This window comes from Crocodylus porosus, unplaced genomic scaffold (genome assembly GCF_001723895.1).
Source record: "Crocodylus porosus isolate Cpor-Errol unplaced genomic scaffold, CroPor_comp1, whole genome shotgun sequence".
Taxonomy (NCBI): domain Eukaryota; kingdom Metazoa; phylum Chordata; order Crocodylia; family Crocodylidae; genus Crocodylus; species Crocodylus porosus.
In genome coordinates, this window is record NW_017728913.1 from 8,081,607 (window position 1) to 8,096,666 (window position 15,060).

At 40.8% G+C, this 15,060-nt stretch overlaps 1 protein-coding gene across 3 annotated transcripts in view; it reads right to left on the bottom strand.

Annotated features, from left to right (window-relative positions):
* Positions 1-15,060, bottom strand: part of NR3C2 (nuclear receptor subfamily 3 group C member 2) — a 315,216-nt gene that overhangs the window by 124,344 nt on the left and 175,812 nt on the right. For all 3 annotated transcript variants that reach the window (XM_019534451.1, XM_019534450.1, XM_019534449.1), the window contains exon 3: positions 9,127-9,266. In XM_019534451.1, coding sequence (XP_019389996.1) covers positions 9,127-9,266 — 140 coding nt within the window. The remainder of the gene's footprint in view (positions 1-9,126; positions 9,267-15,060) is intronic.

Here is a 15,060-nt window from a genome sequence, read left to right on the forward strand (position 1 = left end):
AAATGCTTTGCAACTAGAACCAAAATTTCACCCCAAACCATTGTCTGGATCAAAGAGGATGAGCATGAAACAAAAGCTGAAATCAGCATGGAAATTAAAACTGTGCAGTAATACAAACGCTATTTCAGACTAATTGAAAGCTAGGTAATATTTGGGTGCAGTAGCACATTATTACACTTAGACTGCACTAAATCTGTGGAATGCGCCTGTTAAGTGGTATTAAGTTAGAATGTGCTGTGAGCAGTCACACATTAATGGGTAGTATCATTTTTTGCCTGCCCAGCTCTCACTTGCCATTAGAGGGCCAGCAGTGGGAGTGTAGCTAGGCACCAGGACATTTGAGATCTATCCCTGCTCTGGGGAAAGAAGGGAAAGGACTATGGGAATGATGCATCCTAGGATTCTGGAGGACTGCAAATTACTATTTTTATCTCTGTAGAGCAGACTGTAGTTACCATCACAAGAGCTATGTTGCAGTGCTCAAAGTTAATTACAAGGATATAAGAATTGCCATGCATTGGGTCAGACCATAGGTCCATCTTGCCCAGTATCCTGTTTCACACAGTGGCAGAGGATGGATGGTGAAAAGCAGAGTAAACTAGGTCTGACCAAGGTCTTTTTCCACACTGTTCCTTTCTCACTTGCAGCCTCCAACGTTTAAGGTCTAGGAAGTTCCATTTTAGAGGATGTATCCCTAACTCCCAAGCACAATAGCTACTGATACCCCTTTCCTCCATGAATTGGTCCAATTCCTGTTCAAACCTGGCTAAACTGTTAGCTTCCACAATTTCTAGTGGCAACTTTAATTATACGCTGTGTAAAAAATAACTTATTTTTGTTAGTTTTAAATTTACTACCTACTAGTTTCATTTTGTGACCCCTCATTCTTGTACTGCAAGAGAGCGTAATAATAAATCCCTATTTGCTTTCTCCTTTGTAAACCCTTTCTGGCCACACCCTTATGACCCCTGTCAAGCATCTCTTTACTAAACTAAATGGGCAGTCTTTTTAGTCTCTCCTCATATGGAAGCCCTTCTATACCATTAATCATCCTTGTTACCCTTCTATGTAACTTCTCTACTTCTTCTATATCCTTTTTGAGGTGTGGGGACCAAAATTGGACACAGTATTTAAGGTGTGGATGCACCATGGATTTATAAAGAGCCATGATGATACTTTCTGTTTTGTTAACAATTCCCTTCTTAATAATCTTTAACACTTTGCTTACTTTTTTTGACCGCTGCTGAGCACGGTTTTTAGCTGATGTTTTCAGTTAACTGTCCACAATGACTCCCACATTTTTCCCTGGGTGGTAACAGCTAATGTAGAGCCCATCATAACGTAGGCATAGTTTGCATTATTTTTGCTCAGGCGTATCACTTTACATTTACCTATGCTGAATGTCACCTGCCAGTTAGTTGCCCATTAGCTCAATAATGCCAGATCCTTCTGTAATTCCTCACCTTGGTCGTCACCACTTTAAATAATGTTGTGTCATCTGCAAATTTTGCCACCTAGCTTTTCCTATTTCCAGCTCATTTATTAATATGTTAAACAACACTGGACTCAACACTGATCCCGGGGGGACCCCGCTGTTTACTTCTTTCCATTCTGAAAACTGACCATTTATACTCACTCTATCTTTAAGCCAATTTCCAATCTACAAGCGTATACTCCCTGTGATCCCGTGACTATCTAACTTAGTTAAGAGCATCTCATGGGACACTCTGTCAAATGCTGTTTGGAAATCCAAATATACTATGTCAACTGGATCACCTTGATCCACCTGCTTACTGACACCCTCAAAGAACTCTAGCAGGTTGGTGAGGCATGCCTGCCCTTTGACAAAGCCACACTGATTCCTCCCCAGCAAACCTTGTTCATCCATAGTCATCCTTGCCTGAAGTGATAAAACTCTGCGCTTTAATGTGCAAACACTTGTGTTTTAAGTACCTTTAGTATGGTGTGTGTGCAACATGTAACTTCATCCGTACAGTAGACTTTTCATCACCAATGAAAACCCTCCAAATTTAGAAAAAACTCTATGATCAGCTAGCTGTGGACAGGAAGCAAATAAGATGACTGATAGCATACACTGCTGTAATTCTAAGGTGATGTTTAACAATCTTGGGGAAGGGTAAAAGAGCTTATGCAGCCACAGCAGGTATTGGTTTTCTAGAAGGTTCCCAAAGCTCACCAGGACTTTTTCAGATACTTATGAAACTCCTTCTTATACTAGTTAGGTATTATTGTCTCCAGTGCTCCAGTTAGGAGGCTGTTCTAGTATCTTACTGCTCCGATGCCTATAAACTGTCTTTTGATGTCTAGCCTAATGCCATTCATTTATACCCATTTGTTCTTGGTGCCAGTACTGTCTGTTATCTTAAAACAGCTCTTCTCCCTCCCTGGTGCTCCCCACCAATATGTTTACAGAAAACAATCATATTGTTATTTGGCCTTTAATTTGATAAGCTTAAGATTGGGAGCCTTTTAGTCTCTTCTTGTAACACAGGGGCGCTCTCACTCCATTACCGCCTTAGTAGCCCTTCTCTACATCTATCAGAATTTGAATTCAACTCTCTCAAACATGGGTGACTAGCACTGTTCACAGTACTCCAGATGGGATTTTCCCCACACTTTTCAGTGGCACTAGCATCTCACTATTCTAACTGGAAACAACAAACTTGAATCAAATACACCCTTTTTCAGGGCTTATAATTATACTGTGGTGAATTAAAACACCCAGCTGATGTTATATCCACATGCTCCCTGTTGGGAGAAAATCTTCTCCAGACTCCCCCTGAGGGCTATCCCGGGGGCTGGCAGAGAGCACAGGGCTAGTCACCACGTGCATGGGGCCAGGAGAGCCCTGCCAGCTGGAGCGGCAGCTGTCTCCTTGCCCTGTATACACTGGGAGGGCTCCTGATATGCACAAGGCTGGGAGATGGCTGCTGCTGCAGAGCTCTGGTTCCCTGAGCGACCCAGGGCCAGCCAGGAGCTGTCCCACTTCTGGGGTAGCTCCCAGCAAACTCTGGGTTGTGTGGAGATTTCCCCACAGTCTGCAGCTGGTTGGGAGCTGCCCCAGAAGTGGGATGGTTCTTGGCTATCCGTGGACTGTAAAGGGAAGCAGGGAGCTCCCAAGTTTTGGTGCTGCTCAGCTCCCAGCTTTTGTGGGGAACCAGGAGCTGAGCAGTGCTAGGATAAGGGGAGGGATGTGGAGGGGCAGAAAGCTACCCCGTCCCAGAGCTGCTCAGCTCCCAGCTCCTCGGGAGGAGCTGGAAGCTGAGCAGTGCCAGGACTGGGGGAGTTTTCCCATCCCTTGTGGCTCCCTAATCCTACTGGCCAGCATCTAAACATGTGCTACTGCACAGTATCTACTGCACAGCTAGTTTACTACCTGAATTTACAGGTAGTAACTAACTGCGCAGTAGACTAAATTTACTGCAGAGTAAATGCCTGCATGTGTAGACGGTGATACTTTACTGTGCAGGAGATTAGCCTACTACATAGTAAAGCAGCTTGTGTAGACACACCCGCTAACAGTAGTACTCCCCTACAGCTTCTCAGTATTTAAGAAACTACCTTCACTAACGCAAGCATTCAGATACCTTGGTATCCATAGGAGCCATGGAAGTACTCGAGATCAACTACTCTGGTGTATGCATTCATTGTTAACTAAAAAATTTTCATGTACTGAACTTTACTTTGTAGCTGAAAAACTTCAGGAACTAGTATTCACTAAAACTCACACTGCACAAACACACATAAGGCTAACCCTGTAGCATAGCCATAGTATCTTCAGAGCTGTACAGTAGGCCTATCTTCAAATTCCTACCCTGGTGCCTGTCTGTTGCTCTTTAGGCTGGGGCAATGCTCAGTCATTATGGAGAATCACTGGCTTGGTTCACTCACCAGTAGTTCAGCAACAGATTAAAGGAGTGGTCTCACTATACCCCCAAGGCTGTCCTGAACAACTATGAACCAGAAGTAAAGAGTGAGGAATCACAAGGTTGAAAGATTTTAGAGTGGTTAAGAACTGGAGGTATATTTTAGTATAGTACTAGACAATGAAGCTGGTCAGGGCGTATCAGTTAGTATACCACTTGTGGTCAAGTGGGGTCACTGAAAGGCCTTTCAAACAGAATTTAAAATGAAAGTACTTTTTTCTAATTTCATTAGAACATTAGCAGGTTTTTAAAAAAATACATCAGTGTTTCTTTTCTGCTTTTCTAGTCATTAACAGCTTCAATTTGTGGATCCCTATGGCACTGAAGCTGCTAAAACTGTCGCTCACTCCTTGCTAGTTTTAAAACCAAAAGGTTGCATCAGGCAGAGGTGTTTTTTTCCCTACAACACAGCAGCAGAATAAGTCTGCTCCATCCGTACTGTATACCCAACATTTATTTTAGGGCTTTCAGTTTCATTGCATAGTTTGCTATGCAGTTCACATACTCCCACAGCCACAACAGAACAAGTTGTAAATGATCTACTGTAAAATACCTTGCCTTTAATTAATCTTTCCTCCACTTGTGCCAAACTTCTTGCTGACTTTTTTTTCTTTTTGTGGTGAAGCTGCAGCTGTTTCTGCATCCCCTCTCCCATCAACTTCCTAAGGCTGCTGAAGCCAGTTAGCAGGAAATAATAGAAACCATGGCTCCACACAGCAGTACTGCCTGCCAGGCAGGGATGAAAGAAGGATCCCTCTTATATCCATTAAAATATTCACTGGGTGACAATATCAAAAACAGAGGTGATTAGTATAATTTTATTTTACAACCACAAACTATAGCATACCAAGTTAATGTAAACTGCATACTGAGAAGCAGTCTTTACGTGAACACACACTGGCTCTCACACTTCAGTAGATCACCTGTCAGGCTTGCCCTTCAACTCCTATTTCAGTCTGACAAGGCTGTAAATTCACATTGGCACAATAGGTCAGGAACAGAATCAACAGAATTCAGGGACTCTCCAATCCTATACACGTCTGTGATAATGTATGGACATTTGTCCTGAAGAATGTTGAATTCAGAGGTCACTGACCTTGTGAAAGTGGATAAAATGAAAAATGCAACCTATGATGGAAAAATATTTATTCCAATACTGCAGAATGAATACGGGAATAGAGAGAAACACAGAAAATAATTACTCCTGTAATTCATTCTAATGATATAGACAAAAATAATTCACACAAGTACATATACAATAGCAGCACAATGGTAGTAAAAAGAAATCTTTATACTGTATACTCTCTCTCAAATTCAGTTTATTCAACACAAAGAAGAATTCTGCTTTCTTAAGCACCAGAATACTTCTGTCCCTTTTGGAAAATTAATTTTTCCTAAACTTACTTAAAAATGCCTTTTTAATTTTGTTAACTAAGCACATTTTAAGAACTAAATGTTCTAACCTTTAATTCTGCTTATTTTTTTTTTACTTTTGCTCCAGCTTAGAATTTCTCATTTTAATTTAAAAAATTACACACTGTAACGTGTCTTTCACATCGGTTTAGAAATATATAACTTTGAGATGTTTCATTTTATGAACAATAGTTCATAGGAAGGCATGAGATGAATAAGCCTAAAAAAAACATATTGCGAATACTCTTCCACCTGCCTTCTTTTGAGGGTTTGCGGACAGGGAGGATATCAAATAATTTTGCAAAAAGAATACCCTTAGGATATTATGCAAGTGGCTCAGTGCTAAATGGATGCACAAGTCTGTTTCCTGCTAGAAGAACTGCATCTATCCTCCGGTAAATTGCCAAGCTGGTAATGAGTCTCAATCCTTCAGGCTAAAATGATTCTCTAGAAGACCACTGCATCATTTTGATATTGCACAAAAAGATTACCCTAGTTGGATTTCACTGGCAAGTTCGTAATTACTCTGGGTAGACTCGAACCTTGTTCTTTTGGTTCAGCCTATTTAAATGTTACATGTTAAAGCGCAATTTGGCAGTAAAAAAAACTAAGAACAATAGTTTTATTCTCTAACCCCAGTTTTGGAGCCATCTAAATCGTCTCAGCTGTCCAAAATACGTAGAAGTTGCAATCAATGGGAACTTTTCTTCTGAATGCAGAACCAATGTGCACATACACATGCTCCTGGAAATGTAAATATGGCGGGTGTGTTTTAATTAGTGCAGCTCCAAGAGCCATGCTGATTGAAAGCACCTGGAGCATCATGTGTATCAGCATCTCCATGCTGAAAAACAGCGGAGGGGCACTTTGAGTTAGCTTTAATAATTTAGTAATTTCCATGCTCCAGCAGACTTGATTAATCGAATAATTATAATTATATAATGATAACTGCAATTACAGCATGTCAGATCAGGCTCCCTGCACATGTATAAGAGCCCAATGATATGAAAACTAGGGAAGCCAGGTCAAACTTATACCAGAGATAGCATATTGGTAACACTGCTATTAAACTGCTTGCTGAGGTGAACATACAGGTTTGCAGTAGGTGCTCACAAGCCAATTTAAATAAAGCAAGCATCTAATAATGCTTTCAGTAATTTTGTTCAGTTAAGAATTTTCACCAGAAGACAAATATCTGAAATTCTTGTGAAACAGTACGACAACCCTAGAATGTTCATGGACTTCTGCTTACCTGTATGTTTCCACACTTTATACCCTGTAAGTGAGTTGTACATGGAATTACCAATATATATTCAATGTTAGTCCCATTTCAGTGTTTTTGTCTGGCAATTTCCTTTTGTTAACTGATTACAAATTGCAAGCTGAACTGTAATAAAAAACCCAATGAGAAAGTTATCATTTGATTTAAAAATACTATATATTTTAATTTAAATTTTTAAATGTTTTACTGTATTTACTTAGTGCAAGATGAGTCCCCCCTACCCCCCTTTATCATGGGAAAAAGAGCCCCTCATCTTTGATTCAAGGCTAAAGTGCGTGTGTGTGGGGGGGGGGGCGGTGTATACAGTCTCTGGCTATAGTCCTGACCAGTAGTCATGGTTGAAGCAACAGCAGCTGCCTGTTCTCAAGCCTCCTTTGCCCTTCCTGTCTGTCTCCAGCCTCTCCCTCCCATGCAGCCTCTGCCCCACTGCTGATTAGCTTTGTTCTAGCTCTGGCATGGCTCAGACTGGGCTGCTTTCTCCTGGGGGGAGAAAGCAGACAGCAGGGGCTAGATGGGGGGCAGGGGCAGAGATAGTGAAGGGGCTAAGGGGCAGAGACACTTGGGGCAAAAGTCACAAGGGAGCAACCATGAGGGATCCAGGTGTGGAGGGGCAAGTGCCAAGGGAGTCAGGCATGAGGCAGGGGACAGATGCTAGAAGGATCAGGAAGCAGGAGGAGAAAGTGTTAGGAGGGAGGACAGGCACTAGAGGACAAGGTGGGGAAGGGCAAGGGACAGTGCCAAGCTGCCTGACTACCCCACTGTTTGCCCTCTACTGCCTCCCCAACTACCTGCCACCAATTATCTGTCTCCCAACTCCTCCTGCTGCTGGCTCCCTCCACCACTGTTTGCTGTACTGCAGCAACAGGGGGTGGGGGGTAGCAATGACAAATTTAAATAATGACCCTCCAATAATTATATTCTATACATGGAACATTATGACAACTCTAAATTTTAAATACAGAGTATTTACTTAATCTTCACAGGTAAAATCTGAGCCAAGAGGGCAGCAGACAAGGGGCCTGTAGCCTGCTACTAATCTCAAGGTTAGCCCATAATTCTTTGTGAAATAATGAATTGATTCCAGGTCTCCATTGCTCAAGAATTTTAATCTAGTTTGCCTGATGACTACAGAAGATATATATGCCTTAAAACTTGCTTCACTGAGGAATCTTCTTTTCAGACCTGTATTCTACTTAATGGCAAATGGATATGTACCTCTGTTATCAACAGTTGATTAAATACTCACAAGGAAATTAAATCATGTAACAATGGAAGACCACTTCCTGGTCTCACCACGCACTTTTCCCAGAACCAGTTAGGCATCCCATTGAGTATGTATTTTCTCCCACATAGGGATCATGTCTACATGTGCACCAAAGTGCTTTTCTTAACGTTCATTAAAGTTAGTACCTCCAGTGTGAGGTACTAAACCAATGCACATTAGGCTACCTTTATAGGCAGTTACAAATGCGTACAGTTTAAGTGATTCTTAATGTGCAGTAGCCTACTTTACTACGAATCAGTGTAATAGGATGTGTTTTTATGTGATGCTTTAAAGTGCAATAAAATAGGCTACTGCCCATTAAAGCACATGTGCAGACACTCCCAGTTTTGTCTAGGAAATCTGAATTAAGGAAGAATCACTCTACTTATGAACAACTTTTCATTTTGTAAGTAGTCAAAAAAGCTGTACTTGTTCTAAAGAATTTTTCTTCATTCAAGGTCTAATCCTATTTTAAAAACTTATATCTACCACCCTGGAAATGCTTTACATTTGCAAAGAGGCTACAAACAGCATTTTCTTTTTTCTGTGGTGCTAAAACAATTACTAAGATTTAATAATGTTTTTCTGTAGCAGGCAAGGTAATTCAAATGAGTTCTCTTGATTGAGAAACTCTTAACAGGAGATAGGATAAAAGGAGAGGCCCCACAGCCATTTGTTAACTGATATGCCTTATTTAATCTTAATGAAAGAATAGCTCATCATTTACCTCTAAGTAATCTGAAACTGTCCATTCCTGGCTTACTCACCAATCTACCCTGGCCTTAAAGTCACCTTTTTTTTTCCAGAGGAAAGAAGAACACATTAATGAGGCCTAGCACAACACAGATCTATGGGCACATAGCTGCGTTACTTAAAACTTACATTTAAAAAAGCCACACATTTTTGGCAATAAGCAAATCCTGAAGTACAGCAGAATGCCTAAAATATTTCCTTATAAAAAGTCTGTGTATGTTAGTTTGCTTACACACATTTTTTCTGCATGTTTAAAGAAAAAAAGAGAGGAGTAAAAAACTCAGACTAACCAATTTTCTAGAAACTGTATACTAGCAATGGTTTCAGAAATGTTTTCCAGATAAAGCGGTGCCATTTATAAGTGCTGAGCTAATTCAACATTTTTTTCAGAACAACATTGTGGAATTAATCACAAAATACAAAAATATCAGAAAGAATCTAAAATAAATAACCACATCAACATTTACCTTCCACAGCTCTTTTGAAGAAAACTTTGCAGCTGCCACAGGTGACCACACCATAATGACATCCAGAAGCCTCATCCCCACACACCAAACAAACTTTGGAGGGTCTTGAAGATCCAGTTGATACACTCCTCAATGAAGAACTGAGGAAAAGCGAAAAAAAATTATGAATATTTAAATTCACGTTGTCCATGACACAAAATTCAATAAATAAGTCATGGGAAGGTGTGCTGCTTTTTACACTGAAAAATTAGAAACCCACAGTTCTTTCTGGTACCTCCTGGTTGGATACAAGAGTTGTCTTAAATACACATGCAATATTAATGTTATATTGCTTATTTTAAATTACCTATACCCTATCAATACTGAAGTGAGAAACTACCACAAGATTAATTATTGATATTAGATGAACAGGTGACAAACAGATAAAAAAAACACTCTATGATGTCCACTGTGTAAAGACTAGGTGGTTATAAATTGCTTCAATTTAAGTTTCCCAAGTCAATAGATATTTTAGTGATCCTGATATCTGATAAGGCTTTAGGTAACAGGAGAAAGGAACATTTTTTTACAATGCTGCTCAATTACCCTCATTATACTTTAAGCTTATATTTTATTAGTTTATATCATTTTTTTAAAAAGCAGCTTAAAAGAAAATATATATTTATCTCCAGATGATCTATTTCCAAAACTCTGGCAAGATGTATTTTGCATGTCACAATAGGGAAATCATTTTGGAGGGTTAGGAAAATAATTCCCACATTTTATAAGGTGACATTTATTGTGAAGGCCAGCTTCAGCCCTAAACAGTTATCTACCACATTCTTGAACTGTGAATTTAGACAACAGTGTTCAGTAGGCAGTAGTATGAAAGCATTTCCCACCAGGAGTGCTGGAAGTTACCGTACTTCTTGCATACCCAGCAGAGTGGTGCTGCTCCACACCTTCCTTAAGTGGTAAGGTACAAGCATCAGCACTGCCATGTGCAAGTGCAACATGTGGTGGCTCAGAGAAAAGGTAGGCTTGTGGATCCTTCTCCATATCTGTGAATGGGTGAGTACAACTTGGCCCTCGATCTAGCAGCTCTTCTCCTGGCAGGCACAATCAGTTGCACATCTTCTCATACTCACTATTTTTAATATTGTCAACCAATTAAAAGAGTAATAACAATATCCCTAAAGAGTCTTACACCAAGTTCCAAATAGCTATAACAGACTATTTCAAAACTACACATCTACTTGTAGTAGTCCATGGAAGCAGATTAATTTGACATCAACAGCTAAAAATTACATTCTAACAAATTCTCACAGTCAAAACATGTATCTTTGTTCTTTATTAAGAAACAAGAGTACTCAGGTATTTACAATTAATTATTATATAACATTTGTTCAATGTATGTCAAATATTCAGCACTTGCTTTTCTACAGTTGCACGGCTTCTGTGAGCAAGCCATAAGGAAGTCGAGTGTTTTAACCAAGGTCACATCATGAATGTAACTGTCACAGAGTAAAACACTGGGAAACAGAAATCTAAATTACTCAGCTTTTTAAATGACTGCTTTCAGATATTACTGACAACGCTAACAATAATATTGCTTCTCTGTCTGATCTCTATTAAACTGTTAGGTTTACCAGACCTACTCATTGTGCTATTTATACTTTCATTACATAATAATGTAATAATGGTTAATAACTGTTGGACAATGGCGCTAGTTTGTCTATCACGGAGGCAGAGAAAAGCCCTGGGAAATTAGCACAGATAAGTAATATTGTTTATTAGGAGCTTAAGACTGAAAGAGACTCCCTGGGATGGCAGGTCTAGTCCTCTGCTTTCACAGGCAAAGCATTCTGGCCTCATATACACAGCCACAAAACACCAAATAAAAAAAAAAAATCTACAGTTTGCCATAGAAAGACAGCAGGAGAGGCAAGGGCACTACCAATGCCTTAGCTACGGCACTAGCAAGGACTTTAGATGATCTGAGGAAGCAAATAGTGAAAAGAAGAAAGGCCCAACACTTCCTGCCAGTCTGACCTGGGGGAAAACTCCTTTCTGGCCCTGAATGTGTTTATTAGTTTGATGTTAAGCATGTGAGCAAAATCCACCAGATAGGAACCTGAGAGGTTTCTCCCTTTTGTTAGAAACACCTGTGTACCCAGCTCAACCTCTAGCTGTGCCTAAAGTCCAGGATACTTTTGAGAGAGGGAATAAAACTCAGAAACCAACTGGGAAACTGGGGGAACTTCTGTCTTGTCCTTTAACATGAGTAGGAAAAGCCACAAAACATGAGACTACCAACCTCCAACCATATGGTTAAACAAGTTTCCCATTAACCTCTCCTCACGGGGATAGCAAAGACTCTAAATCAGGTGTAGGCAATTATTTTGGCTGGAGGGTCAATTAATAAGTTTTGGTGAACTGTTGAGGGCCACACGGGTAGTCGCTCCCCTTGACAGGTGCCCTGCTCCCTGGTAGCCATCTTGGCACTGTAAGTCCTGCCCCTAACCTCTGACCTTTGCCACCTGAAGTCTCTTCCCTTGCCCCAGAAGTATTTATGGTGGGGGAGGGATTGCTATCTTGAAACCAGAAAAAAAAAAATCATATACTATATAAAAAAATCAAACACCTACTATAACTTATTTTATTTAAAAAAATGTTTTTGTTCTAATTTAAGCATGTTTCCATAGGGCACCTAGATGTGATTGCATAATAGCTCAAAATTCAGTCTTACTCTTGTATATTGTGTGTAGTGTTAGTGGGTGTATGTAGTGGGTGTGTGTGGTGGGTTGTGGGGGGGTGTGGTGTGTGGTTATGGTGCAGTGTGTTGGGAAGGGTGGGGGAATGGGTGTGTTTGTGGGTATGACAGGGGTATGACAAGGGTGGGAGCATGTGTGGGGGGGCTGTCAGGTTACGGTGGGGGTGGGAGTGTGTGTGGAGGCTGTGGGAAGGTGTGAATGTGTGTTGAGGGTATGGCGGAGGTGGGGGGTGTGTATGTGTGGAGGGGGGGGTCCTCAGAGTTCCTGGAGTATGTCAGTCCCTGGATCTGCATGTGGTGGCTGCAAGTGGGGCCAACCCCACCTGGCCCCATAGTGCACAGCTCCCTATGCTCTGGCCACCATCCCACCTGGCCCCACAGTGCACAGCTCCCTATGCTCTGGCCAAAGATGGTGGCAGCATGTGGGGCCAGCTGCACCTGGCCCATAAAGTGCTCCCACCCAGGTCCCCAACCACACATTGTGGCAGGGTATGGGGCCAGCTCCACCCATAGCACACAGCTCCTGCGCTTCCACCCCAGTTCCCGGCCACAGGTGGTGACAGTGTGTAGAGTCAGCCCCACACAGACCTGTAACATGCAGCTTCTGCCCAAGTCCCACCAGCTCAACCCAGCCCCACAGTGCACAGCTCCTGCGTGCCTGCAGCATGCAGACCAACCCAGCCTGGCCCCATAGCGCCCAGCTCTCTGCACTCCTGCAGCCTTTCCCCCAGTGGAAGTCCCTGGTCCTGGCTTAGTGGGGCCCTCCCTGCATTTCCAGGCTCACAGGCAGGGAGGCTGGGAACAGCCACGAGGTGGCCAGGCAAAAACCTCTGCCAGGCAGAGGCTTCTAGTCTCTACTGCCCCCAAGCTTGGGGCTGGGGACAGGTCAGGCCAAGCTGGGATGGGGGGTGGTTGGTTAGCAACCAGAGCTGCACCTCCTGCATAGAGGCACCAGTTTGCAGAGGGACAGCCCAGGGCCAGGGCTTACCAAGAGCTTACAGATGGGCCCCACAGGCCAAATGAAATTGCCTGGTGGGCCGGAACTGGCCTGTAGGCTGTATTTTTCCTGCCCCTGCTCTAAATTATATATCATATGATTTGATTCTTGAATCATATCATCAACACCCCTAACCTAGTATACTGTCCTTTGCAGGATAATATGGTAAGAAACCTTGAAGTAATTCAGGTTCCTTCCCATCACTACTTGGTTCAGAAGACCATTCCAAAACTTAATTCTTTCATTATTTGGATACAATCTTCTATTTTCCAGTTAAAGTTTGTTTGTGACCATTTTGTCAGTTTGTAGCCATTTAGTTTTGTACCAATATTACCCTTTCACTTAACTGCTCTGTTCATTCCTGAGGGCTCCTCCCCCCAATTTATTTAGTAAGATCATTACCCTTCTCAGTCTTTATTTTGCTAAGCTAAATGAGCCAAAGTCATTTAATCACCTATTCAAATATTCTCCATTTCCCCAATTATACTAGTAACTCTTTCTACAGGTCTCTTTCCCTGTTCTAGTTTTAAGTAATCCTTTTTGAAAATTAGAACCATACACAATGCACTATTCTCATTTTCTGCTACTAATTTTTCTACTAAAATAATCTACTTACTATGCCCTATGCATTTATTATTTTCAACAAAGTAGCACGCTGATGGCTCACAGTCACCCTACAAGCTACCCATCTGTCAAGTTCCCCTCTTTCTCCAAAGCATGGCCCTCCTATGTTATAGCCATACTTCTTGGTATCAGATGCCAAGTGCACAATTTTGAGTTTCATATTTTTTCTAAGACTTCACTTCACAAGGTAATTCAATTCTTCCTATATGATAATCCAATCCTCTTCCATATTAGCACTACCTGCAACTTCATGTCATCCACAAATTCTATAAAACACACACCTGGCTCTTACACCAACACTGCTAACAAAAATATTATATAGGATAAATTCCAAGACCAATCTCTGAGGGACATTACCAGTTCTCTCTTTAATTTTATAACTCCCCTTTCAATACATCACAAGACTCCTTTTAGCTGGCCTTTTCTACTTTACAATTAAAGTATTAATCCCCAGAATCTTTATTTTAGCTAAGAAATTCCTAAGAGGCACTGTATCACTCATCAATTTATACGGATAGTTATGTCAACAAAATCTAGGAAAACTATACTTGCAAAAATGTGCACTAACTTAACATTTTCAAGCATTCCACATAGGTACTTATTTTGCTTAAGTAATGAAAACAATTGGTGAATATTTCCTGTCAAAATTCTTAATTTGATGAAAAAAACTGAGTTTTGACTAAAAACCCACGAAAAGTATCTTTCTGTAAAAGACGGTATTAGTTTGCTGAAAATCTGTTAATCTTAAAACCTGATTTTTGGGGGATTTTCAGCTGAAAATCAAAATATTTGTGTTGAAAAATGAAATATTTTGACTTTGAAATGTTTGTGGGAGATGTAGCTTTGATGTCTCATGGTTCCAGTCTTCTCTTGGAGCTGAGCTCCCCTGTCAGACTTGACTATGTGATTGCCAGGATGCACTCTCTTCCCACACATCATGGGAAATGTAGTCCAGCCAGAGAGGAGAGAAAAAAAAATATAAACGCCACAGTGGCATTTCCAAATAAAAATACTTGAGGGCTTGATTTTCAAGGAAATCTTTAATTTCCACAGAAGGGGAGAAACATTCTTCAAACAGTATAGTAATTAACCTATGATTCTGTTCGCACTGAATTTACTAAGTAAAAAAGTAAATGCAGACACTGCATGACAGCAGTTCATCTAGGTTTGCTACTGTATAATCGATACAAGGTTCACTTGCTAAGCAGCTATTAAATCCCATATCTATCAAAGGCATGTGTTTGCTTGAAAATTCATTCAGTTTAAAGTGTAGTGTGAATTTAAAAGCACAGTAACTATTTAGGAACTTCTGCATATGGGGGCACTCTGGAATAAGAGTATCTGATTCTTGTTTAATTAATTTATTCTGGAAATGATTTAAACTAAATAGGAACAAGGTACTTCTAGTCCAGAAAAAAAGATATGCATCTAGAATTATTCCTGAATAACACCCTGCATAAACAACTGCAGACACCCACACATCCCTCTGCTTACAGTGACAATTTGGGTTAAGATTGTATTACAATGAACATTTTTAAAGTTTGTTCTATTCTCTTCTTCA